The sequence below is a fragment of the Andrographis paniculata genome, unplaced genomic scaffold, assembly GCF_009805555.1.
Source record: "Andrographis paniculata isolate CXL003 unplaced genomic scaffold, ASM980555v1 Contig34END, whole genome shotgun sequence".
Lineage (NCBI taxonomy): Eukaryota > Viridiplantae > Streptophyta > Magnoliopsida > Lamiales > Acanthaceae > Andrographis > Andrographis paniculata.
Window position 1 is genome coordinate 5,833,792 of NW_026137567.1, and position 22,701 is coordinate 5,856,492.

General features: G+C 38.9%; 6 protein-coding genes across 8 annotated transcripts; 5 read left to right on the forward strand and 1 right to left on the reverse strand.

Moving 5' to 3' along the window:
* Window positions 1-659: 659 nt before the first annotated feature.
* On the forward strand, window positions 660-2,725 carry LOC127248662 (F-box protein SKIP2-like). The gene has a single exon (XM_051271120.1). The coding sequence runs from the start codon at window positions 980-982 to the stop codon at window positions 2,603-2,605; it is 1,626 nt and encodes a 541-aa protein (XP_051127077.1). The 5' UTR covers window positions 660-979; the 3' UTR covers window positions 2,606-2,725.
* Window positions 2,726-5,485: 2,760 nt separating this feature from the next.
* Window positions 5,486-7,621, forward strand: LOC127248881 (probable WRKY transcription factor 15). Of its 3 annotated transcripts, XM_051271430.1 has the most exons (4): window positions 5,486-5,709; window positions 5,896-6,716; window positions 6,813-6,941; window positions 7,219-7,621. In XM_051271430.1, the coding sequence occupies exons 2-4, from the start codon at window positions 5,929-5,931 to the stop codon at window positions 7,379-7,381; spliced, it is 1,080 nt and encodes a 359-aa protein (XP_051127387.1). In that variant the 5' UTR covers window positions 5,486-5,709; window positions 5,896-5,928; the 3' UTR covers window positions 7,382-7,621. The 3 variants fall into 3 exon arrangements, with proteins under 3 accessions (XP_051127387.1, XP_051127386.1, XP_051127388.1); XM_051271429.1 differs by lacking the exon at window positions 5,486-5,709 and having other exon boundaries at window positions 5,718-6,716; XM_051271431.1 differs by lacking the exon at window positions 5,486-5,709 and having other exon boundaries at window positions 5,720-6,716; window positions 6,816-6,941.
* A 1,588-nt stretch (window positions 7,622-9,209) lies between these two features.
* Window positions 9,210-11,085, forward strand: LOC127248416 (uncharacterized protein At4g06744-like). Its single transcript, XM_051270736.1, has one exon. The coding sequence runs from the start codon at window positions 9,436-9,438 to the stop codon at window positions 10,948-10,950; it is 1,515 nt and encodes a 504-aa protein (XP_051126693.1). The 5' UTR covers window positions 9,210-9,435; the 3' UTR covers window positions 10,951-11,085.
* A 234-nt stretch (window positions 11,086-11,319) lies between these two features.
* LOC127248417 (probable 2-oxoglutarate-dependent dioxygenase At3g50210) lies at window positions 11,320-14,323 on the reverse strand. The gene is made up of 12 exons (XM_051270737.1): window positions 14,179-14,323; window positions 13,950-14,065; window positions 13,682-13,800; window positions 12,880-12,943; window positions 12,712-12,779; window positions 12,578-12,636; window positions 12,297-12,468; window positions 12,169-12,188; window positions 12,027-12,073; window positions 11,870-11,950; window positions 11,686-11,775; window positions 11,320-11,594 (listed from the first exon to the last, which is right to left on the reverse strand). The coding sequence occupies exons 1-12, from the start codon at window positions 14,210-14,212 to the stop codon at window positions 11,466-11,468; spliced, it is 999 nt and encodes a 332-aa protein (XP_051126694.1). The 5' UTR covers window positions 14,213-14,323; the 3' UTR covers window positions 11,320-11,465.
* Window positions 14,324-16,827: 2,504 nt separating this feature from the next.
* On the forward strand, window positions 16,828-19,933 carry LOC127248415 (probable inactive receptor kinase At5g67200). Its single transcript, XM_051270735.1, has 2 exons — window positions 16,828-18,697; window positions 19,265-19,933. Exons 1-2 carry the CDS (start codon window positions 17,242-17,244, stop codon window positions 19,822-19,824), a joined length of 2,016 nt encoding a protein of 671 aa, XP_051126692.1. The 5' UTR covers window positions 16,828-17,241; the 3' UTR covers window positions 19,825-19,933.
* A 230-nt stretch (window positions 19,934-20,163) lies between these two features.
* LOC127248418 (SUMO-conjugating enzyme SCE1-like) lies at window positions 20,164-22,592 on the forward strand. The gene is made up of 5 exons (XM_051270738.1): window positions 20,164-20,357; window positions 20,479-20,562; window positions 21,811-21,963; window positions 22,054-22,167; window positions 22,342-22,592. The coding sequence occupies exons 1-5, from the start codon at window positions 20,289-20,291 to the stop codon at window positions 22,402-22,404; spliced, it is 483 nt and encodes a 160-aa protein (XP_051126695.1). The 5' UTR covers window positions 20,164-20,288; the 3' UTR covers window positions 22,405-22,592.
* The last annotated feature ends 109 nt before the right edge of the window (window positions 22,593-22,701 follow it).

A 22,701-nucleotide genomic window follows, 5' to 3' on the forward strand; every position in this document is an offset into this window, starting at 1 on the left:
TAATAATAATAATAATAATAAATTTATATTATTAAAAAATATATATATATTTAATTTTATTTTATTTAGAATACTGTTATCAAAATACGTTTAGTTATTATTTTTAAATAAAAGAAAAAGAAAATAACGACAACTCTGCTGAGGTCGTGCTTAACATCATTCACTATTAATATTGCAAATTGGCTGCTTGCTTAATGCTCTACTAACAAATATAATGGACGGTAGAGGTGACGTGGGTTTAAGAAAGGCCCATTAAAATTTGGCTACCTAATTTAACTTTTTTTCTTAATATATAGATTTAAAAGTTGATTCGATATTGAATTATAGTTTAAAAAATAAAATAAATTCATTTCGAGTTACCCAATTAAGTTCTGATGACTATAGAAATAATCCCACAACGTAACTGTACAGTACCTAAGCGTGGAAGTGTAAGAAGCGTGGAACCCGTGACCTAAAAGCGTTACACCAACAATCGATTATTAGTCATCACGCCTTTCTTTTGATTTGGACCACCATTTCCTTTATTTATTATCTTTTTTTGCTTTCTAAATCTGACTGAAACACATTGCTACTGTTCATCCTTAAATCACAAATGTGTTCTTTAACATTGCAATAACACAAAAGTCTCCAATTGTATTATTACAATTTAGATTTTGGAGAAAATAAAAAATAATATCCATCCGTTGGGCATTATTGGATAGGAGTGGAGTCTGGAGAGTAGTGGTAGTGGAGAGGTAGCCCACGCTCCCCCACTCGCAGAAGGATGTCGTGGAGTCCACGCGCAGACCCACAGTCTACGCTTTTGACGGGTCAGATTTCTTGCCTTTACTGTTTCTGCCATTTTCTTTCCCCGCATTAAAAGCTACGCTATCGATTAGCCTATCCCTACTCTTTCTTCTATATCGTAATCGGCCCGGCGGTTTTTCGCCACTATCTGGTCGGCGGCGCGTGCAACGTGTTCCCGGCGGACGGCCTGGAAATGGGTCAGGCTGCTTCCACGCAGGGCAATTGCCCCGGCGGTTCCAGTCGTTTTCGAAACCCTAATCTCGAACTTTACCAATTTCGGTGCTCAAGCAACGGCGCGGAGGAATTTCGCGTCGACTCACCGCGGGACTACACGGCGGAGATCCCGGACGAGTGTTTGGCTCTGATATTCCAATCTCTGAGCTCCGGCGATCGGAAGAGCTGCTCCTTGGTCTGCCGCAGATGGTTATCGGTGGAGGGGCAGAGTCGGTACCGCCTCGCGCTCAACGCGTCGGCCGACGTCGCCGTTCATCTGTCGAAAGTGTTTTTGCGGTTCGATTCCGTCACGAAACTCGCCCTTCGCTGCGACCGCAAGTCGGTCAGCTTAAACGACGACGATTTGTTGTTTATCTCCCTCCGTTGCCATAACCTAACCCGCCTTAAGCTCCGGGGGTGCCGCGAAATCACCGACGTCGGTATGTATTCTCTCGCCACAAACTGTAAATCTCTGCGTAAATTTTCGTGCGGATCGTGTATGTTTGGGGCCAAAGGCATGAACGCACTTCTCAATAACTGTTCCTCGTTGGAGGAGCTCTCCGTTAAGCGTTTACGCGGCATAAACGACGGGTTTGCGGCGGAACCGATTGGTCCTGGGACGGCGTCGTCGTCTCTGAAGTCAATAACGCTCAAGGAACTCTACAACGGGCAGTGCTTTGGGCCTCTGATTATCGGATCGAAGGATTTGAAAACTCTGAAGATCTTGAGGTGTTTGGGAGATTGGGATAGGTTATTGGAGACAGTTACCAAGGGGAAGAATTGCCTGACAGAGATTCACTTGGAGAGGTTGCAGGTGAGCGATTTGGGGCTAATTGCTATTTCAAAGTGCCTGAATTTGGAGGTTTTTCACTTGGTGAAGGCTCCCGATTGCTCGAATGATGGGATTTTCGCCATTGCTGAGAATTGTAAGCTGTTAAGAAAGCTTCATATCGATGGGTGGAGGACAAATAGGATGGGTGATGATGCATTGATTGCCGTTGCCCAGAACAGTATGAATCTTGTGGAATTGGTGCTGATTGGGGTGAACTTGAGCTCGGTAAGTTTGTCGGAAATGGCATCGAATTGTCAGAAGTTGGAAAGACTGGCGCTTTGTGGGAGCGAAACCATTGGTGACGATGAGATTTCGTGTGTTGCGACTAAATGCAAAGCATTGAAGAAGCTCTGTATAAAGGGGTGCCGTGTGACGGATGCTGGGATTGAGGCATTTGCTTTTGGGTGCCCGAATTTGGTGAAGATTAAAGTCAAGAAGTGCCGAGGCGTGACGAGTGATGTTGCGGACTGGTTGCGGGCGAGGAGGGTGTCGTTGTCGGTGAATTTGGATGCTGACGAGATTGAAGCGGAGGCGTTGGATTTGAGCACGAGCGACGGGGGAGTACAGGATGACGTAGCGGCGTTCCCTCCGATAGTAAGTGATTTAAGTGGTAGTATTCGAGATGTTGCTGCTGAGTTTGATGCACCATCGACGAGTAATGGTGGCCGTTTGCCTGTTAAATCGAGGTTTAGCCTTTTCACGGGGAGGAATCTAATGGCGTGTGCTTTTCGAAGGTTATCAAATGCGAATGGCAATTCAAATAACACCTTATGAAAATGGGATCTTTGATTACTTTATGAATTGCGCCATCCTTTTGTTTGAACTTTCGCTGTATTGTCTTGTGAATCGTTTCGCGTATTGGTTGAAATCAAGAATCTGCTATTTGCCTTGTTCTTTCTTGTCTTCCATTATTCGAAAAATCTACCATGGTTCCTGTGTTAAGTCTTGGTATATTTCAATGGCTGATTGACTTTGAACGAGTCTTATTCCGTCAAACATGGGACGAATCTAAGTAGGATGATCTGTGTGTTTGGACTATGTAATGTTGAACTAATTTGCTTAATCGAACATGTCCTTGATGGGTTTGCTCGAAAATGGTATCTGTGAAGCAGATATAATCTAGAGGTTCTTCTCGGCTGCTGTTGATGCGGGAATTTTAACCCGATTTGTAGTCTTGCCTGTCTTTGTCTTACATCTGCTTCTTTTGGACATTGCCGTGGTCCTTGGCTAGCTTTGAATGAATTTGTTTATGTATGTATATGTAGATTATTTGTAAATAAAATTTTATGATCATGGAAAGAAGAGGTAAATTTGCGTTGGTTTCTGGATTGATGAGGATATTATCTTCTTTCTAGATTTGATTACTTCAACTGCAACATTGTGTATTTGTATTGGAGTATTATTCTTTTGATGTCACAGAACGTGTTGTAGTGAATATATTTGTGAATTGCATGATTACGAATAAATTTGTCTTTCATCTCTTTAATGGACAATTTTATTTTTTTAGAAAAAATGCTTTTGAAGAGTACACGCACCAGCTTCTACATGTATATTTGTCATATAATTAAAAAAAAAAAAAATGATTTTTAACATTTTAATATAAAATAGTACTATTCGGTTTGGGAAAATTATGTAATTTGGTTGGATACAAAAATACTATTAGAACCTTAGAATAAGGTAGATAAAAATTTAAATGGGATATCATAGAAAATTTATTAATAAGTTGATAAAAAAAAAGATAATAGGTATAAAAAGTAGTGGTAGTAGAATCCACATGTTTAATTGACGACCAAAAAGAAGGTATAATTTTGAAGTATATGTGATTATTATTTTATATCTAAAGAATTAATTTTTTGAAATTTATAATTTGGGCTTTAATTTATGAAGATCTTTATTGAGGTCCAACTTTGTTTCCAGCCCTATGAAAAGCATAATATGGGCTTCATATAAAGAGAAGACCAACAAGAATCTACTTCGATTCTATTTTTTTATTTGAATTTAAATATAAAAGTTAAATGGAAAAAATAAAAGCAATGTCTATATATGAAACTATAAAATAAAGCTTTTGTCATTATCCTCATAGAATTAACATGAAATTGTTGAATTTCTACTAATCTTTGTTATTCTATAGGCTTTGTTTATTTCAAGATTTTTTTTTCCCCTAATTTTTTTACCATATGAAATTACGATAATTTATTGTAAAAATATATAATTATTTCTTATCGTAAAACATCTCTTTCAGCTGTATGATTATGGCCAAATGCACTATACAAAAAAGTAGGTAACAAATTGAGCGGTCGTGATGGGGAATTGATAAAAATTTGGCCGTTGAAAAGCGTTAAAGATTAAAGGGGTGGATAATTAATAAATGTATATTCTTTAATTTAAATAAAGATAGAAAGAAAAAACATTTCTTATAATGTCGAAATTAAAGTTGGGCAAGAATTAAATCCGAAGTAGATAAAGCAAAATGAATTACGTTACTTTTGTTGACTTATGGTCGGAATTTGCCAAAAGTCCGTGACTTGTCATCCACTGAATTATCTAGCTATTTAATTTAATTTAATTCAATTTTTCCCCAACATTTGTTTCATATGATAGAAATTTCCTACCCATCTATATGACTAATTTCTATCATTTAATCAACTAATTAATTAATGTCTTTAGTTAAGGACAGGTTGGAACATGGTTGAGTACTGTAAGAATTATGGTCGATAATTATTATTATCAATTATTCATGCAACCAATTACGTATCTACATGCAATAATTAAATGGGTTTGTCCAAGATTTGAGATTTCTATTTTATTTGGTTCATTCTTAAAATTGGGATAACATTTTGGTGGCCAAAAGTCTGAGAATTGGGCAAGATTTTCCCATCAAGGGTTTATTAGGAGGTATCGGGACTCCAGAACCAGATGGATATGAACCATAGATGGAGCAGATCTGAGGTGGCGGTGAGGAGGACCGGGACCTCCCGGGAATCAGAAACATGCAAAAGTCGTTCTTGCAGTTTGAAATGGCTGCCTCGAAACTGTAGGGTGATGGGAACCCATCGAATTTTGAGAACTTTCACAGAGTTTATTCTTTTGGTGAAAAAGAAAGTAACGAAAACCATGAGTGATCATATCATATCATATGATGGTGATATACAAACAAAATTTGTTTATAGTGGTTTTGATGTGTCGTGAGAAGAGTGGCCTGCAATTTTGTGGATTGCGTAGGAAAAGCTGGTTTGGATGGATGTATTGATTTAGTCAGCTCACCCCCACCCCACCCCGCCCCACCCCCCACCTTTTATTACCCTATGTATTAATAATAATACGGAGTAGTAATTTATTGGATTCCATTGGTCCCGGGACTCGCCAAGAAAAGGGAGGGAAAGGGATTGAGTCAAAGAAACTGAAAGGCAGCAAAGCAATCCTCCAAATCGATGCATGTATATATGTATATGTATATGTATGTATATAATGTGGGAAATCGGACGGCGTTGGTCCACCTGTTTGACCCCATCTTGGACGACCGATTCCACGGGTGGGGCCCTTCCCCTGAAACGGTCAATTTCAGTACGCGACAACGTTTGCCCACTTTACCCTAATTCTCCTTCAATTAATCTTCTTCTTCCTTTTTTGTCTATCTTGTGTGAAATTTCGCAGAGCCCAGAGAGAGAGAGAGAGTGGTGTGTGGTGCAGTGGGCCATTGCCATTGCTGTTGATTCTCTCGCTCTTCGCGCTCTCTCTCTCTCTCTCTCTCTCTCTCTCTCTCTCTCTCTCTCTCTCTCTCTCTCTCTCTCTCTCTCTCTCTCTCTCTCATATGCACCTAATTTTGACGAGCTAGAGAGAGAGTGGAGATGCAGATGCTCATCAGGTTAAAGTGACGGGTCAGTGACCTACTGTTTACTTTGTCTTCTCCACCTCCACCCTCTCGCTTTAACCTCCCTCCCTCCCAACTATTCTCTCTCTCTCTCTCTCTCCTCCATTATTTTTATATATTGCTGTCTGCCCGCCTCACGTTTCTCCCCTTTAGTTTCTTGACTGAGATCGATTTATGTGCTTTCTTGATTAAGATTGTCGATCAGCGATTTGTCGGTGGGGCGGCCATGGCCGTGGAGCTCATCATGGGTGGTGCTTACACCAATGGAAGCTTTGCTTCGGAAGCCAACGTGGCGCAGGAAGCAGCTTCGGGGCTACAGAGTGTGGAGAAGCTTATTAGATTGTTCTCGTCGCATCAGAAGAAGGACGGTGGTGATGATGAAATTCAGGATTCCGGCCGCCGGGAAATTGAGAAATTGGACTACGTGGCGGTGGCGGATACGGCGGTGTCGAAGTTCAAGAGAGTGATTTCTCTCCTCGGCCGGACCCGGACCGGCCACGCCCGGTTCAGGAGGGGACCGGTTTCCGTTTCGCTTTCTCTCTCGCCCGATTTGTCTTCCACTTCGCCGAATTCCGTGCTGCCGCCGAGCACGGCGGCGGCGACGGCGGAGCAGAAACGCGCTGAAGGTCTCGGCGGGGCGAAAGTCTACTGCCCCACCCCAATTCAGCAGGTGGCTCCGCCGGACTATCATCAGAAGCTGCTGGAGAATTTGAAGGAATCTGCAGGGGCGAAAACGATCAATTTCTCTTACTCGCCGGTGATTTCTCGTGCCAATTCGTTTATTTCTTCGTTGACCGGCGGCGAGCCGGAGAACAAGCAGCAGCAGCAGCAGCCGTCTTCCTCGTCGGCATTTCCGATGACGAGCAATCTTTCTCAGGTCTCCAATTACAACTCCGCCGGAAAACCCCCACTGTCGTCTTCCTCCTCCTTCAAAAGGAAATGCAATTCCTCCGATAACGCCGTCTCCGGCAAGTGCAGCGGCTCCTCCAGCCGGTGCCATTGCTCCAAAAGGAGGTATAAAGACATATATAAATATATATACAAATAGATATTGTGTATTGAATTTGTCTGAGAATAAATCTTAATTAATTTCTGCAACATTAACGTCAGCAGGAAGCTGAGGCTTAAGAGGGTAATTAGGGTTCCGGCGATCAGCATGAAAATGGCGGACATCCCGCCGGACGATTACTCCTGGAGAAAGTACGGCCAGAAGCCAATTAAGGGATCTCCACATCCACGGTAAAAACATCTTCATTCAAATTTCAACCTTCAATTATATAATATTATAAATTGAATATTCCTTCTTCAATCAATCTTTGAATTAATGTTCCTACAAATTCCATTCATAAACTGCAGTCACTTATTTTGACTACCAAATTAAAAGAATTTTCAACAGGTCGTAAAAAATCCAGTCCCAAAATCCTTTCTTTTTTATCTTCCAGAATACAATTCTAAATTGGCAATGGTCTATCTACATGTGTTAATTGACTAATGTATTGATTAATTACTACAACAGGGGTTATTACAAGTGCAGCAGTGTAAGAGGCTGCCCGGCCCGAAAGCACGTGGAGCGGGCCGTGGACGATCCGACCATGCTCATCGTCACCTACGAAGGCGATCACAACCATTCCCTCACCATTGCCGAAACCCCGAGCACCATGATCCTCGAGTCGTCCTAGATTGTTTGTTTCTGTCTAATTCATCATCATCCATCCATCCATCTTGCAATGATCTTGATCATATTAGCTAGGCTTTAGACACTAATTGGGAATGTCTAGTCTCGAAGGAGACGATCGATGATCCGCCATGGTTGGTTGATTAGTGTTGGCATTGTTCCATGCTCTGTTTGAATTTTCATGTTTCTTCTCAACATTCATTGCGTGAATTTCTTTTTTCTTAATCAAACATAGTTTTCATTGTGTGCATTTCTTACCAAGAAGAAGAAAAATGCAGTCAAGTGTGATGGCATTCGCGATGGAAAATCTCAAAAAGAAATGGAAAGAAAAAGAATAATCAATAAATGTGGGCAGTGTAAGAAAGGGACATTAATACTAATGAGGTGTAGGAGCTGACCAGAAGGAGAAGAGATTGGAAATTAAAATTGGGGAAGAAAGTCGTTGGCAGTTGGGATGTCTACAATAATTATAAGCCTAAAATTGAAGAAATGGTTGGGTTGGGTTGGGTGGTTAAAATTATTGATTTCTTGATGATGAAATGAAAGGTGTGTGTAAATTGTGTGTTTTTAATGCAGGCATGACAAGTTTGTTGTTTGGATTCTCTCCCCAAATCTGTTGTTGGATTTGGTCTGAAATTTTGTCATATACTAAGGGAATTAATTAATTCAATAATAAATAACATCCGTAGACTAGGTGATGAAGAAGAGATGGATTGATGCATGTGATTCTTGGTGTGGATTTCTTGCAAAGTCAAGAAATGCTGCAGCTGGTCTGAATCCGAATTGATTTTGATTTTAATTTCGATTTCGAGCAAGGGTAAGACAGAAGAGTAGCTGTCACTGTGTGTGAATGTTGACGACAATGGTGGGCTATTTTAAATCAATAGAACATATATATATTTTTTCAATTATTTAATTAAGTAGTAAGTAAGTGATATTACATTGTCTGCACGGAACCTGCAGCCTCCACACACGTGCGTAGAAGATGGTGTCCATTTTACTATGTATTAAATTTTCTTATTGAGTTTTGTTATTAGGGCGTAGCCCAGAAAGGTTTTGGACAATCTTTTCGAAATGTTGAACACGATATGATATATGCATATGTTTGTGTAATGGGCCTTTCTTTATGAATAGTATGGGCTTGGAGAATTATAGGCCTTCTGTAATTGGTCTTGGCCCATTAGAAACATTTTCTTTCACATTACTACATTTTATTGTCTGGAATTAAGCATGATTTCAATTCATTTTATTCAATCATTTCTAATTTTCATTAAATGAATTTTTTCATATTATTTTTTTAGGAATACATACATTTCAATTACTTCTTTTTCCTTCTTTTTATTTTTTATTTTTATATCATAAATGTTGAACCATTAATAATATGTAGTGTCTAACCTTCTTTAAAAGGATCCATTCTTGATTCTTCACGTATGACTTTGAAAATTAGTGAGAGAGAGAGAGAGTGTATGGATTGGTGAATTTAAAGCAATGCTGCAAGGTATGGACAGACCCACAACCATGTGCACAGAGTTTATCTTTATATATACATATATGTGTGTGTATTAAAGTAGTAGTAAATTGGAAGTGATCGTCCTTTAATTTAGTTGGGTTGCTACTTTAAGTGGTGACTGATGTAAGATATGGACATTTTGTTTGTGTAGATTAACGTAGCTGAAATATTATTATTGTTGTTCATTCGTGCATCAGCCCCGCAGCCGACACTACTAACGAAACTTAATTAACTAATTTAGTATCACTTTGCGCGAGGTGGCGGGGAGCCGCTGATCCCATCCCATCCCGGCGAAGACCAAGACACATGACAATAGCCTAGCTAGCTGGTAGAATTAAATGCCCACCACCTGACAAGTGAAAGTGACCCGACCCGACCCGACCCCCTGCAATATGTTTGGCGTCTCCATGCCCATGCCCTTCTTCTTCTTCTTCTTCTTCTTCTTCGCTAATGGAATGCCAATGGTGTTAAAAGTGTTGCTATTATTAATAGTGCCTCTATTGATTTGATCTCTGCCTTTTTTTATTCCTTTGCTTTCGCAGACAGCCATGGCCATGGCCATGGGCTGGGTAACTACTGCTACTACTACTGCTTGCCATTTCCTCAATCCATCCATCCATCCATTCAATGACTGGTTGATGGAGACAATTTCCCTCTTTCTCAATATACATACATATATGTATCTGATGATTTCTCCCGAGAAGAATCACAGTCACAGAGTGAATGAAACTTTAGTAATGAAGACAACACCACCACTACTACTTACTGCCATTTTACTCATCTTCCATGCTCACGCCACTTCTCCTCACCTAGACTGCGAATGTGAACCCGCTCCTCCACAACTGCCACCACCACCACCACCGCCACCTCCGCCGCCACCTCCCCCGCCACCACCGCATCCATGTCCGCCGCCAAGACCGCCGACGACACAAATATCACCGGAGCAGCAGGCCATATACGACAGAGCGGAGGCAGTCATAGAAGAATTTCGAACACAGATAACCAATGACCCCAAAGGGATCACCAAAACCTGGAAGAAAGGCCGAATATGCCGCGACTCAAACAGCTACACTGGCTTCATATGCGACAAAAACAAATTCGACAAACTAAACAGAATCGCCCTCGTCAACTTCAACGGCTACGCCCTCGAAGGCGACCCCCTCCCGCTCCCCGGCATCCTCGACAACCTCACCGACATCATCGTCTTCCACGCCAACTCCAACAACTTCTCCGGCCGCCTCCCCGCTGTCGCCGACATCGTCCCCAGCCTCTTCGAGCTCGATCTCAGCAACAACAAACTCCAAGGCCCCTTCCCCCCCACCGTCCTCAACGCCAAAAACCTCACCTTCCTCGACCTCCGATTCAACTCCCTCGCCGGAAACCTCCCCCCTCAAGCATTCAACCTTGACCTCGACGTCCTCTTCCTTAACAACAACCAATTCGACGGAAAAATCCCCGCCAATCTCGGCGACTCCGCCGCCCTCTACATCACCTTAGCCAACAACCGTTTCTCCGGCGAGATCCCCGGCAGCATTGGCAAAGCCTCCGAGACACTGCTGGAAATCCTCTTCCTCAACAATCACCTCCAAGGTTGTCTTCCTCACGAGATCGGATACCTTAAAAAGCTCACTCTTTTCGACGCCAGCATCAACAGGCTCACCGGCACCATCCCCGACTCCTTCGGCTGCCTCGTCGATCTGCAGTACTTGAACTTGGCCGACAATCTTTTCTACGGCGAAGTTTCAGAGTACCTCTGCTCGCTGAAGAATCTGGTGACCGTTAAACTGGCCGACAATTACTTCACTCAGGTCGGCCCCGAATGTCGGAAGCTGATCGCAGCTAAAGTTCTCGATGTAAGTAATAACTGCATTGTCGGAGTCCCCGGGCAGAGAAATGAAGCTGACTGCGAAAAGTTTTTTGAGATGAAGCAGTATTGCCCTGATCCAAACTCCATGAAAATGTTGCCCTGCAAGCTTCAGCGTAATACTACTACTGCTTCTGTTCCGGTGATCAGGAAACTGATGGCCATGCCACGCACTTATGCAGCTCTACAGAGACCGTAGACAGTATGTAGAAAAGATCCTTACAGGGAAGAATTTCTTGTGGGGAAGATGCTTTACAGTTCACAAATGGATGCATAAGTGTATATCGTCAAGAATGTGTGGATATGGATATATATGATGATTGTTGTTACTTAATTTGTAGCTTCTATCGTTCTTGAAGCTTTGTATAAAACTAAGCTGCAGTATCGAAGGAGGAAGGCGAAAAAACACCTTCCGGCAGCGGCATTGCCACCGACAACACGAATCGCGGCGACCATGTGGGAAACTATCCCATACTGATAGTGTGGTCCTATTATCTCATTACTCTGTCCCTACAACCTTAAATACTATGTTAATATCATTAAATTCCATGTTACCATTAATAGAATATGATCCACACACACACATATATATATATATGTAAGCCATTGTGTATGAAGAGAAAAATATCATTAGCAGAATGTTTAAGACACACATGTGCATATTGTAGAGCAGCTTCAAGTTTTCAACCACAGGAAAGCATGTAAGAGAGATTTCTACATTGCAAAGTTGTTCACTACTTTACTAACCAGATGCTTCCCATAAACAGCCCCTTGGAACTTCTTGTCGCCACCGGTCTTCTGCACACAAAAGTCCAGTGCCTCGACAGCCGCGTCAAAGTTGGTCTGATCATCAAGGGATACAGAGAAAACAATAATTTAAGATAAGCAAAATGTCCTCAAAAAGACAAATGTGCAATGCAACAAGAATAATTACCTCATAGAAGTATGCGACGCAGACGCGGTATTTGGGAGAGTTATTGAGGACCCGATGCAGAGTTGATTCATACATACCATTCGTCAAAACCTGCAATTTTCCGGTATATATTTAGCTTGTACTAACATCGGTGGGTGTATTTAATCAACGTGGCAATAAATGTAGAGAGTAATAAAACGCGTGCCTTTAACATGTCACCGATATTGCAAACAAATGTGCCAGGAATGGGTGCAGCAGATATCCATTCTCCATCAATGTTTTTCACCTTAAGTGAAAACAAAATGACTTTGGAGTAAGCCAATATTCTTACAGCTAAAAACTAAGCATGTAGATATACATACCTGCAGCGCAGTTATATCGTTGTCCTGATTAACTAACGTTAACAAACCTACAAAATTACAACAAAAGATCATCACTTTAGACAAACAAAAGCTTTTAAAACTTCACATTTCACCGAACACATAATTATATAAATAACAGTACCGTAATCTGTGTGAGCTCCACTGAATTTATTCGAGCAGCAGAGATAAGAACAAAAGAAAAGCAGAGGGACATCAGCGTATTAGAAGTTGAAAAAACCTAACAAACAAGAATTTAACAGAGCAATCTACCATCCAATATCATTTTCGACATTTGCCAATCTGCTGCCATTTGTCTGGAAGACAGCAGGATATCCGATTATTCGACACACCCAAAACGGATCTCCGGCTATGTTTCCTTCGAATGCATCCACTGGTCCACCCAGGGCTAAAGCTATCCCTCTTAATATCTTTCTAGAGAGTTCTATACAAATCAACCAATTTATTTTTTTAATTTAGGTTCTAGACATCAAATTAGATCAAAAATAAAAAAAAACTCTTGAAAAAAATTATTACTGTTTATTGTAAAGCACCTGTGCAAAGATTGATATACTCTTCCATTAAGATTTTGAACTTTGGAGGTTCGTTAGGCCTGCAAATTTGAAATGAGAACATAATACTACAAGATTATCTAAAATGAACATATTTATGATATCTTTACAGTTACCATAGATTGCATCCTTCCATTACTTCACCAAGACCTCCATACATTCCTGGTTTCACTTCACTGTAGCACTGTTTCGACTTTCGACAATCAGTACCAATAAATCATACAACAAAAGTAAAAACAACACTTACATTGAACAAAAATCAGACCACTTATTACACTACTTACATCAATAGCTTCATGTTGATCAGGCACCCCTTTCGTTACGTTCTCACCGACTCGTTGATATCCTCTGTAATAACCATAATTGTCAATTTGGGATAGTACCACACAAGCTGTCAACCTTTAAAATGCTGTAGCAGAATCATGGAGGGATGAATAGTATTTAAAATTTTAAGAATCTATACATATATAATCTATTATATATACAAATTCACAATAAAAATATAAAAAGAAAATTATAAATTAGTTTCATTATTATCATTTTTACCATTCTCACTTACTGTTATTTTTGTATGAATATTTTTCTTCATCCATTTAATAAATTCACTACAAAAAAATAATATATTTGTAACGGAATTCCGTCCCTAAAGTTCACGTAGTTAACGTAATTCCATTACTAATTCCGTGTCTAATGTCATTAGTAACGGAAAAAATAGATTTAGAGACAAAAAAGTTTTGTTACAAAAATGATTTTTTCTTGTAGTGATTTTTTCCATTATATATTATCACATTATACAATAAATTTTCTTTCTAGAGCTAAAAGTAGCTATAATATACTATAATATAATCTACATTCACCAAATAATAAATACTACAATATTATATTAAATTTAAATCTACTTGCAATAAAAATTATAATATTTTATTCAATTAAAAAGGGTTTCTCTATACTATGTTCGGCACCGTTCTACTACACAGCTATTAGCGCTATATCTACTGACAGCTATGGTAATAAGTAAATAACCATCACTGTAACTGTAAGAAGGGAATCGTATGAAACTTCAAGAGAAGAGTGAAATTCATAAACCTATATCCAGTTGCAGGAGAGAGCTTTATTTTGAGCTTTTCCTCGTAAGGCAAATCGAAAAATTTGCGAGAGATGCTTCTAATTTCTTCTATAAGTGATTCGGGAATTCCATGGCCTTTCTGCAGATAATAATAATAATAATTATATTAAATAAAAAAAAAAAACTCATCCATTGTTCACAACGATATCCCCAAAATCCAGACATATCTATGATCAATCTATCCAGTTCAGAATCTTCAGTAGGAACAAAGTGAATAATGATTATTACCACATAAAAGAATCCAGCTTCTCTGCAAGCCTTATCCAATTGTCGAGCAACTTCAGCGACGCCTCTATCTTCGGACATACTTGGATGATTCCACTTCTCCACTAGTGGACCGATATCTAATTTCATAAACATCGGTGAAGAAATTACCAGAAGTTTCTAGAATGTGCTTATTCGATAACTTTATTGAATTTACTCAAGAAAAGAAATCCTTCAGATAAAACTCCTTTACCAATAATGGGGATTGACTTGAAGTCGGTGGCCATGGCTTCTGAGCTTTTCTTCAACGGCCTGATCTGCTTCTTTTTCGGGCAGATATGAAAGAATCTGTGGAAAGGGAAAAGGACGAGGTTGTATCACGAATATTACTAGGGAAATGTTACCTGAGTATTGTTTATATATACTGTATGGATTTGGTAGATTATTATTCCACATGGATTTGGTAGGTTATGTTGGGAAAGTATCTTATTACATGAATAAGTACCGTTACAATTCTGAATGCATTATGGTAAGTTATGTTTGGGAACTATTTTATTGCATGGATTTGGTAAGTTACCGTTTTTCTTTTTCTAAAAAATATTTTGGGGATTTTTTTGGAATTAGACTTGTTTTGGAATTTCAGATAAGATTACTTGTTTAAAATGAAATTAAAGTGTATAATCATTTGTAATTTTTTCTTGATTTGTATTACGTTTTGATATAATAATTAATATTCAAATATCAACATGTAAAAATAAAAAGTTAGAGTAAGGTAGTATATATTTATTTTTTTTATATAACTTATCCAATTCTTTATGGCTCATATAAAAAAACAAAATAAAAATATTTCTTTGAACAATTTTTCTAAACAACCATAACCTATGTATTTTTTAACTTTTTGGAGTGTTTTTGAAATTTGAGTTTGTTTTGGGATTGGAGCATTTTAGAATTTTGAAAAGGAGCAAAGGTTTATTTGATTTGTGCTTTAAAATTAATAAAAATATATTGTTTTTGGTGTTTTATTTTTATTTTTTTTTGATGTGGTTTGTATAATTTTGATTTAAATATATATATATATTAAAATAATATATGATATGATATTTTACTAGAAGAAAAATCGTATAGTAGAAAGTTAAATTTTGGGATAAAGAAACGATACTTTGTTTATTAAATTAAAATATTTTTAAATTTAAATTTAATATAATATAATAATAAATATAATAGTGAATAAATAGTGAACCTACTCATTAACCTACTCATAAAAATAAATATAATATTATTTAAAATTTACTATATAAAATGTATGTTTAAATGAGATATTTGAAATTTACTATATAAAATGTATGTTTAAATGAGATTGAGGGAATACAAAATTCATTTGTTAAATATAATACTTATAGATTATTGATTTTTTTTTTCTTTCTAATTTTGTAATTTTAATTATTCAGCATTCAAATTGATATTTTGAGATTTTTTTTTTTATTTATTATTTTTTATTTAGATTTGTTTTTAGGAACATATTATTAAAATTGTGACAAATATGATATTTTAACCTGGGTTTCACAAGAATAAGTAAAATGAATTTCATTAGGTGTCATTTCATCATTTACTTACATGTGTGTTTTAATTTTGTAATACCAAATGACATATTTGATGACTAATCAGATTTTCAAAAGTCTATAAATAGGCAGAATCATTGTATTAAATAAGATTGTAGATACTATATTGATCAGACAATTCAATATAGTATTGATTTGACCAAATTTTTATAAGAGTGATTAATATTTATTTATACATATCTCATGTTGTGTTATAAATACGTTAATATATATATATATAAATATATATTGGTCACTCCTATAATATGTTTAATCTGTTCAAATCAAAATCAAGTTGACTTAACCAAATCAAAAGTTGATCTATGCCTTAAGGTGTGTTTGTTTAGAGGATTATAAAGATTGTAGCTATTCATTAATTTTTTCTTTTCACCTAAAAAATCAAATAAAATATTTATTTTTTATTTTTATATTATATTAAAAATTAATTTTATATTCAAAATATTAACACTTATTAATATTATATCATATAACTATTTCGATTCAAAATTTTTACTATTCATATTTCAAACTCAGAATCCAAACCCCTGATCGAACGCACCTAAATGAATATAATGAGACACAATTTATCACTTTCAATATCTCTATTTCTCTCTATACATACTCACTCACATATACATATACACAAATACACACATCTATACATATATATATATATATATCTTATATTCCCTTTTTTCTTTTTACAAACTAATATGTCCTACTTTCCTATTTGAAGTATTATTTCTTTTTTAAAAACACAGGTTTTACATTTTTTCTCTACAAATTTGTCAATTTATAACAAAAATATATTTATATGGCTTTTTAAGTAACTGTTTTTTTTTTTTACTTATAAATTGACAAATTTAACACTTTATTCAAAGGTAGAAGATTAAAAATGATAAATTAATAAAGAATAAAAATATAAAATTTGTATATAAAAAATAAAATAAGACAGTAGTAGTAGTTGAAAGTTCCAAATATAGGAGATTAGTTTGTAGACAGAGTGCATATGTAGATTATATGTACCGATACATTCTAAAAAGCTTAGCCCAAATTAGGCCCATAGGGTTAATTGTATGGGCTTGGACCTGTAAATTATTGGGCTGAAATAGTGGATTGTAACTAAAAAATAAATAAAAAGAAAGGCCCAACAAATTAGAAGTTGATGATAATAAATCAAGCAGCTGAAAAAAATAAATGCTCTAAAGCCTGCACCACTACCTTCAGCCCTTCAGTTCACACTACAAACACTAACAAAAAATAAATAAAAATTAAAGGCTATGGGCTTTCGTTAAAGGAAAAAAGGAAGAACAATTTTGGTAAAAGCAGGTTGGAGATCCAAAGATTTCCCCCACCTCTGTAACTCTGTTCGCTTGTTGATGCAGCAGGTCTTGATTTTGGAGGTTGTGTTTTTAACATCCTTAACAGCAGCAGCAAGCAGAGTTTGAACATGGCGGTCTGTAACAGACACCACCGCACGGCACGGACTGCTGAACCCGACCTGTAATTGCAATTGTAATTTGCAGTCTGCCTGCACCAATACCAAAACCTTCCCACTTTCACGTGCCTTTTCCCCCTCTTTCTCTCTCTCTCTCTCTCTCTCCTCTCTCACTCTTCGCCAGCTGCTCCGCAATTGAATCTTTCCCCCATCCATTCTCGCTCTTTCTTCTTCTCCACGCTCCGCCGTCAGATATGCCTTGAGCCTGTTGCCTCTCACTATGTCGTCTCCGCACCCTTTCTCCCTTGTCTTTGTAGCCTTCCTTTTTAGAGTCGCCGCCGCCGGAGATGGAAGTGGGCCGTCGGAGTCCCTGACGTCTCTTCCAGCCGACGCCGTCTCGCTCCTGGCTTTCAAGTCCGGCGCCGATTTGGACAGCAGGCTTCTCTATACGACAAACGAGCGGTTCGATTATTGCCAATGGCAGGGCGTGAAATGCGCGCAGGGTCGGGTCGTGCGCTACGTCGTTCAGAGCTTCGGCCTCCGGGGCTCCGTCGCCGCCGCCACGCTCGGCCGCCTCGACCAGCTCCGAGTCCTCAATTTGAAGAACAACTCCCTCTCCGGCGCCCTCCCCGACTTCTCCCTCCTCGTAAACCTCAAAACCCTATATTTGGACCATAACTCTTTCTCTGGAACATTCCCTCCTTCCATTTTGTCCCTCCGCCGTCTCTCCTTCCTCGATTTGTCTCGCAACAACTTCTCCGGCGAGCTTCCGGCTAATCTTATGGTCCTGGACCGGTTGTTTTATCTCCGGCTCGATTCGAACCGGTTTTCCGGGCCCATCCCGCCATTGAACCAGACGACGCTGGAAGTGTTCAACGTGTCGAGCAACAATCTGTCAGGCCCTGTCCCCGTCACTCCAACTCTCAGAAATTTCAACATTTTCTCATTTTCGCAAAATCCCAATCTTTGCGGAGAGCTTGTTAACAAGCCGTGCCGTAACTCCCCTTTCTTCAACGCTTCTTCCGCCGCCACCGCCGCCGGAAATACCCCATCGCCGTCGACGCCACTGCTGCAGAATGCGCAGTCACAGCACGGATTAAGCGACGCTCCTCCTCTGGCTAACCGTAAGCATCGCAAACACGTGGGGATGATTCTAGGGTTTGTGATTGGAGCTCTGATTTTAATGGCAGCTGTTCTGAGCCTGGTAGCTTTAATTCGAAGACGGCGAGAAGAAACTGAAGAGAGAGAACTAATCGACGAAAAACCCGCCACTAATTTCACCGAAGAAACCACCGCCGCTAAAGCTCCTAGGGACACAATTCTGTTATCCCTCCAATCTGAAAACGCCATAACCGAAAGTTCCGAGGCCAAGAAATTGAAATCTTCTCAGCAGAAAAGAGTGATCAAGAGTGGGAATTTGGTATTCTGCTCCGGGGAGGAAGAACTCTACACACTAGATCAATTAATGAGGGCATCAGCAGAGCTTCTGGGGAGGGGCACCATTGGAACAACATATAAAGCTGTAATGGCGAATCAATTAGTGGTGTCTGTGAAGAGATTGGACGCCTGCAAGACTGCTAATATCACTGGTGAGGCATTCGAGCATCACATGGAAGCTGTTGGTGTTCTTAGGCATCCCAATTTGGTCCCTGTCCGAGCATACTTTCAGGCAATGCAAGAAAGGTTAATTATTTTCGATTATCAGCCCAACGGGAGTCTCTTCGATGTCATCTACGGTATATCTTCAACCCTTAATTATATGTGGCAGCCATTAAAGCTCAGTTTGCTACAGTTCTAGTTTGCAATATGATAAGATGGTTAACAGAAGCATTGAATTTGTTTTATTATAAGCTTTTCCCAAATGTTGAATGCCACAAAAGTACTTTATTTCAGTAGCAATTTTTGGCTTTTTCTACCTCTATGTTTGTGGTGATGGGAATTAAAGTTGTTGGATTGAATAGGATGAGAAGTGTTTGATAGTGAGAGTGGCAAGAATGCTTTTCCTACATGGGGTGTGGATACAATGGCTCTATTCTTTGCATAAATTAGTGATGTCGAGACTTTCTTGGTTTTAGATATAAAAAGACGATGTCCTGTCCCCACTCCCTTTGTTCTTACCGTAAATTGTGGTGCTGGATGATGTGAATTATTTCTTGGTATTGCTTGACGCTGTAGATGGTAACATGGAATGCTTTTGTGGGGTCTTAACAGCGATTTTTCTCGACCTAAACTAGTAGACATATTAACTTGTTACTCCTCTGTGTTTTATACGTTCTTGAATTACTACTCTGATGAATTTTCAGGTTCTCGACCCGCGAGGGCGAAGCCACTTCACTGGACGTCGTGCTTAAAAACTGCCGAAGATGTGGCACAGGGACTTGCCTACATCCATCAAGCGTCGAAGTTCATTCACGGGAACCTGAAATCATCGAACGTGCTGCTGGGGTCCGATTTCGAGGCCTGTATCACCGACTACTGCCTGATTCCTGTTCTTGCAGACACCTCCACCGACGACAGTCCGGACTCTGCTTGCTACAAAGCCCCGGAGATTCGAAAGTCTGGTCGAGCAGCCACTGCCAAGTCCGACGTCTATGCTTTTGGAGTCCTCTTGTTGGAGGTGCTGACGGGCAAGCCACCGTCTCAGCACCCGTATCTTGCGCCACCCGACATGCCGGATTGGGTTCGAGCAATGAGGGATGACGACGACGATGATGTGATGAGATTGAGAATGCTGATTGAGGTGGCCAGTTTCTGCAGCTTGACGTCGCCGGAGCAGAGGCCGACGATGTGGCAAGTCTTGAAAATGATCACAAATATTAAGGAGTTCATGGATGATCCTCCACCTAGGGATGACTATTTGTGACCCTGTTTTTTCTTTTTATTTCCTCGGCCATGTTAATGAATTTCCATTTCCATTCCCAAACAGGGAAAGATTTAAACAACGAAGGAATCTACTGCGTTATAAGTTTTAACATAGTTGATTTTTTGACAGAATTATTGCATTGTGTCACGTGCTTTGCACGTGAGGGCATCCACCTAATGGCGTGGATTTAACGCTGTAGAATTGAAATTAATCACTTGAGCCCAACCCATATTTGGTATTATTATTGTTTTTAACGAGGTTCAAATCTGACCGTCCATTTTCGGCATCGCTAGATTCTGATTCGATTCTTCTATTAATCTCTATAAGAATTGATTACGGTGAAATCTTACCTCATCGACTCCTCCGTCGTCTTTTTACGAAGACTGGACTCTTTGAGTTTCTTCCCCAAAAGGGTACTACTTGCATTGCAGACAATTTCTCGAACAAGAAGCGAAGAAACAAAAATGTCCGGAGGAATTGCGCGTGGACGTCTCGCGGAGGAAAGGAAAGCCTGGAGGAAGAACCATCCTCATGTTGGATTGCGTTTGTTTTGCTGGAATTCGTTTTGCTGTTTATTTGATTCGTTTATTGCGTTTTGCGGTGTTGAATTTTGATGTGTTTTGAGTAAGTGGTTGTTTGGTTTTATTCCTGAAGGGTTTTGTGGCTAAGCCGGAGACTCTCCCTGATGGCACAGTTAATTTGATGGTGTGGCAGTGCATTATCCCTGGCAAGGCTGGGGTAAGTACTTCGAATTCTTGGATTCTGGTATTATTTTAAGTTAGGTTAACTATTGTTGATTGTGCGATGTATTTTGGGTGGTTTGAAATTGGGGAAAGGCCCTTGCAGAACCGCTTGTCATTTGTGTGTAATTGTATCGATTCGGATCTCGTTTGTTTGATTTCCTTCTGAATTCTGATACAAATTGCTGTTGCGGCAGCGAGGGCTTTTTGATCGATCTCTGGAACTCTTTAAATGTTGTGGCCCTTTACTTTCTCTTTTTATTAATTTGGATAATACTATGTTGAAAGTGCTTCTTCAATATGCTGCTAAGAATGAAAATTGTGTCTTTGATAAGCACCTTTACTGATCAGTATAATTTGCAGTTTCACCCTTCCAATGCTTAGTTCCTTATTGTGTGCATCTTGCAGTAGTATTTGATTGTTGTTATAAAGCAATAAATCACACAATCGAGCTACTGATTAATTACTTGATACTTTTGCTTTTTTAATCCACCCCCTTGCCACATCCATATCTTTCATCATCATCATCACAAAAGGAACATGACTGTTATTCCTGCGCTGCTCATCGTACTGTTTAGCTGTGATGTTTTTAGTCACTGTTGCTAATGTGGGATCATAAGAATAGGGATGAGCGTGAGTTGTTGGATGCATTTTTGGTATTTCAAAACATGAAGGAAATTTCAAAGTTTCTCCTATTTTAATCTGTGAGTATCTGTTTTTTAGTTACAATGTGTGTTTGTTTGGGGGTTTGGATTTTGAGTTGAGATTTGAATAGTAAAAATTTTGAATTTGAATAGTTGTATGATGTGATATAAATAGGTGTTGATGTGATGTTTTGAATGTAAAATTGATTTTTACTATAATATAAAAAATGAAAAATAGATGTTTGATTTGATTTTTTTTTGGGGTGAAAAAATTGGATAAATAGTGGATTGAAAATCCAATCCCCCAAACAAACACATGTTTATCAAGTTAGTTGTTGGATCCTTGATCTTATCTCTTTGTTATGATTGTTTGACAAAAATTAATCTATGGAGATCAGAGTAGAAAGTACCCCCACTTAATTGTATGTAAAGTGAACTGTACTGATATTAAGACTGTTTCAGAAGGATCGACAAAGCTGAATTTCACTTTTAGTTTCGGTAGCCCTTTTATCAGAAAAATTCTTCTAATGTCCTGTACAAATGGAATTCACTGGCATCGACATGAACTTGTTATTCTAAATACAATTCCATTCATTTTGCAGACTGATTGGGAGGGTGGTTTTTACCCTCTAACAATGCACTTTAGTGATGAGTATCCCAGCAAGCCACCGAAGTGTAAACTCCCGGGAGGTTTCTTCCACCCTAATGTATACCCTTCTGGAACAGTTTGTCTTTCAATCCTTAACGAAGATAGTGTACGTGCAATCACACTGCTGCTTTCATTTTAACTATGAACTGTTCTGTGATAAGAATCTGTCCAAATTTCCTTCATTTCGGATTCCTAGGGTTGGCGCCCGGCAATTTCAGTGAAACAGATATTGGTTGGCATTCAGGACTTGCTGGATCAGCCGAACCCTGCAGATCCAGCGCAAAATGAGGGCTACCATCTGTTTATTGAGGTAGTGACATTCCCCCGAGTTATCAGAAATTTAATTGTTGATAATCCATTTTTGTGATAATGTAGTTCGTATAGATCGAACATTGTGGTGCATCAATATGCAATGTGTTGTGTTGTATCTCAAACATCTGATTTAGGATATCTTGATCTAAAAGAATTCACATGGTGGATGCAGGATAGTGTCGAGTACAGGAAAAGAGTTCGCAGCCAAGCCAAGCAGTACCCGCCTCTTCTATAATTCGGATAATCGCCTAGTCCCGAAAGCATCAGAGGCTTTTCTTAACCCATTCTGTTCTTCTCTTCAAGTGTAAGAAAAAACACCAAATAGTAGGTATTCTTCATCTGTGTTGGATTGTGTTTCTACCTATCTCACAAAAAATATGACTTTTACTACTTTCCTAGTGTGAAAGAGAAAGGGGAATATTAGTATTTTGAATTTCAAAAACAAATCTTGGAGACATTATAATTTATTTCAATAATGTGTATAGAATAATAGTAGTACATGGGATGGGATCGAATTGGTCAAATGTTGTAG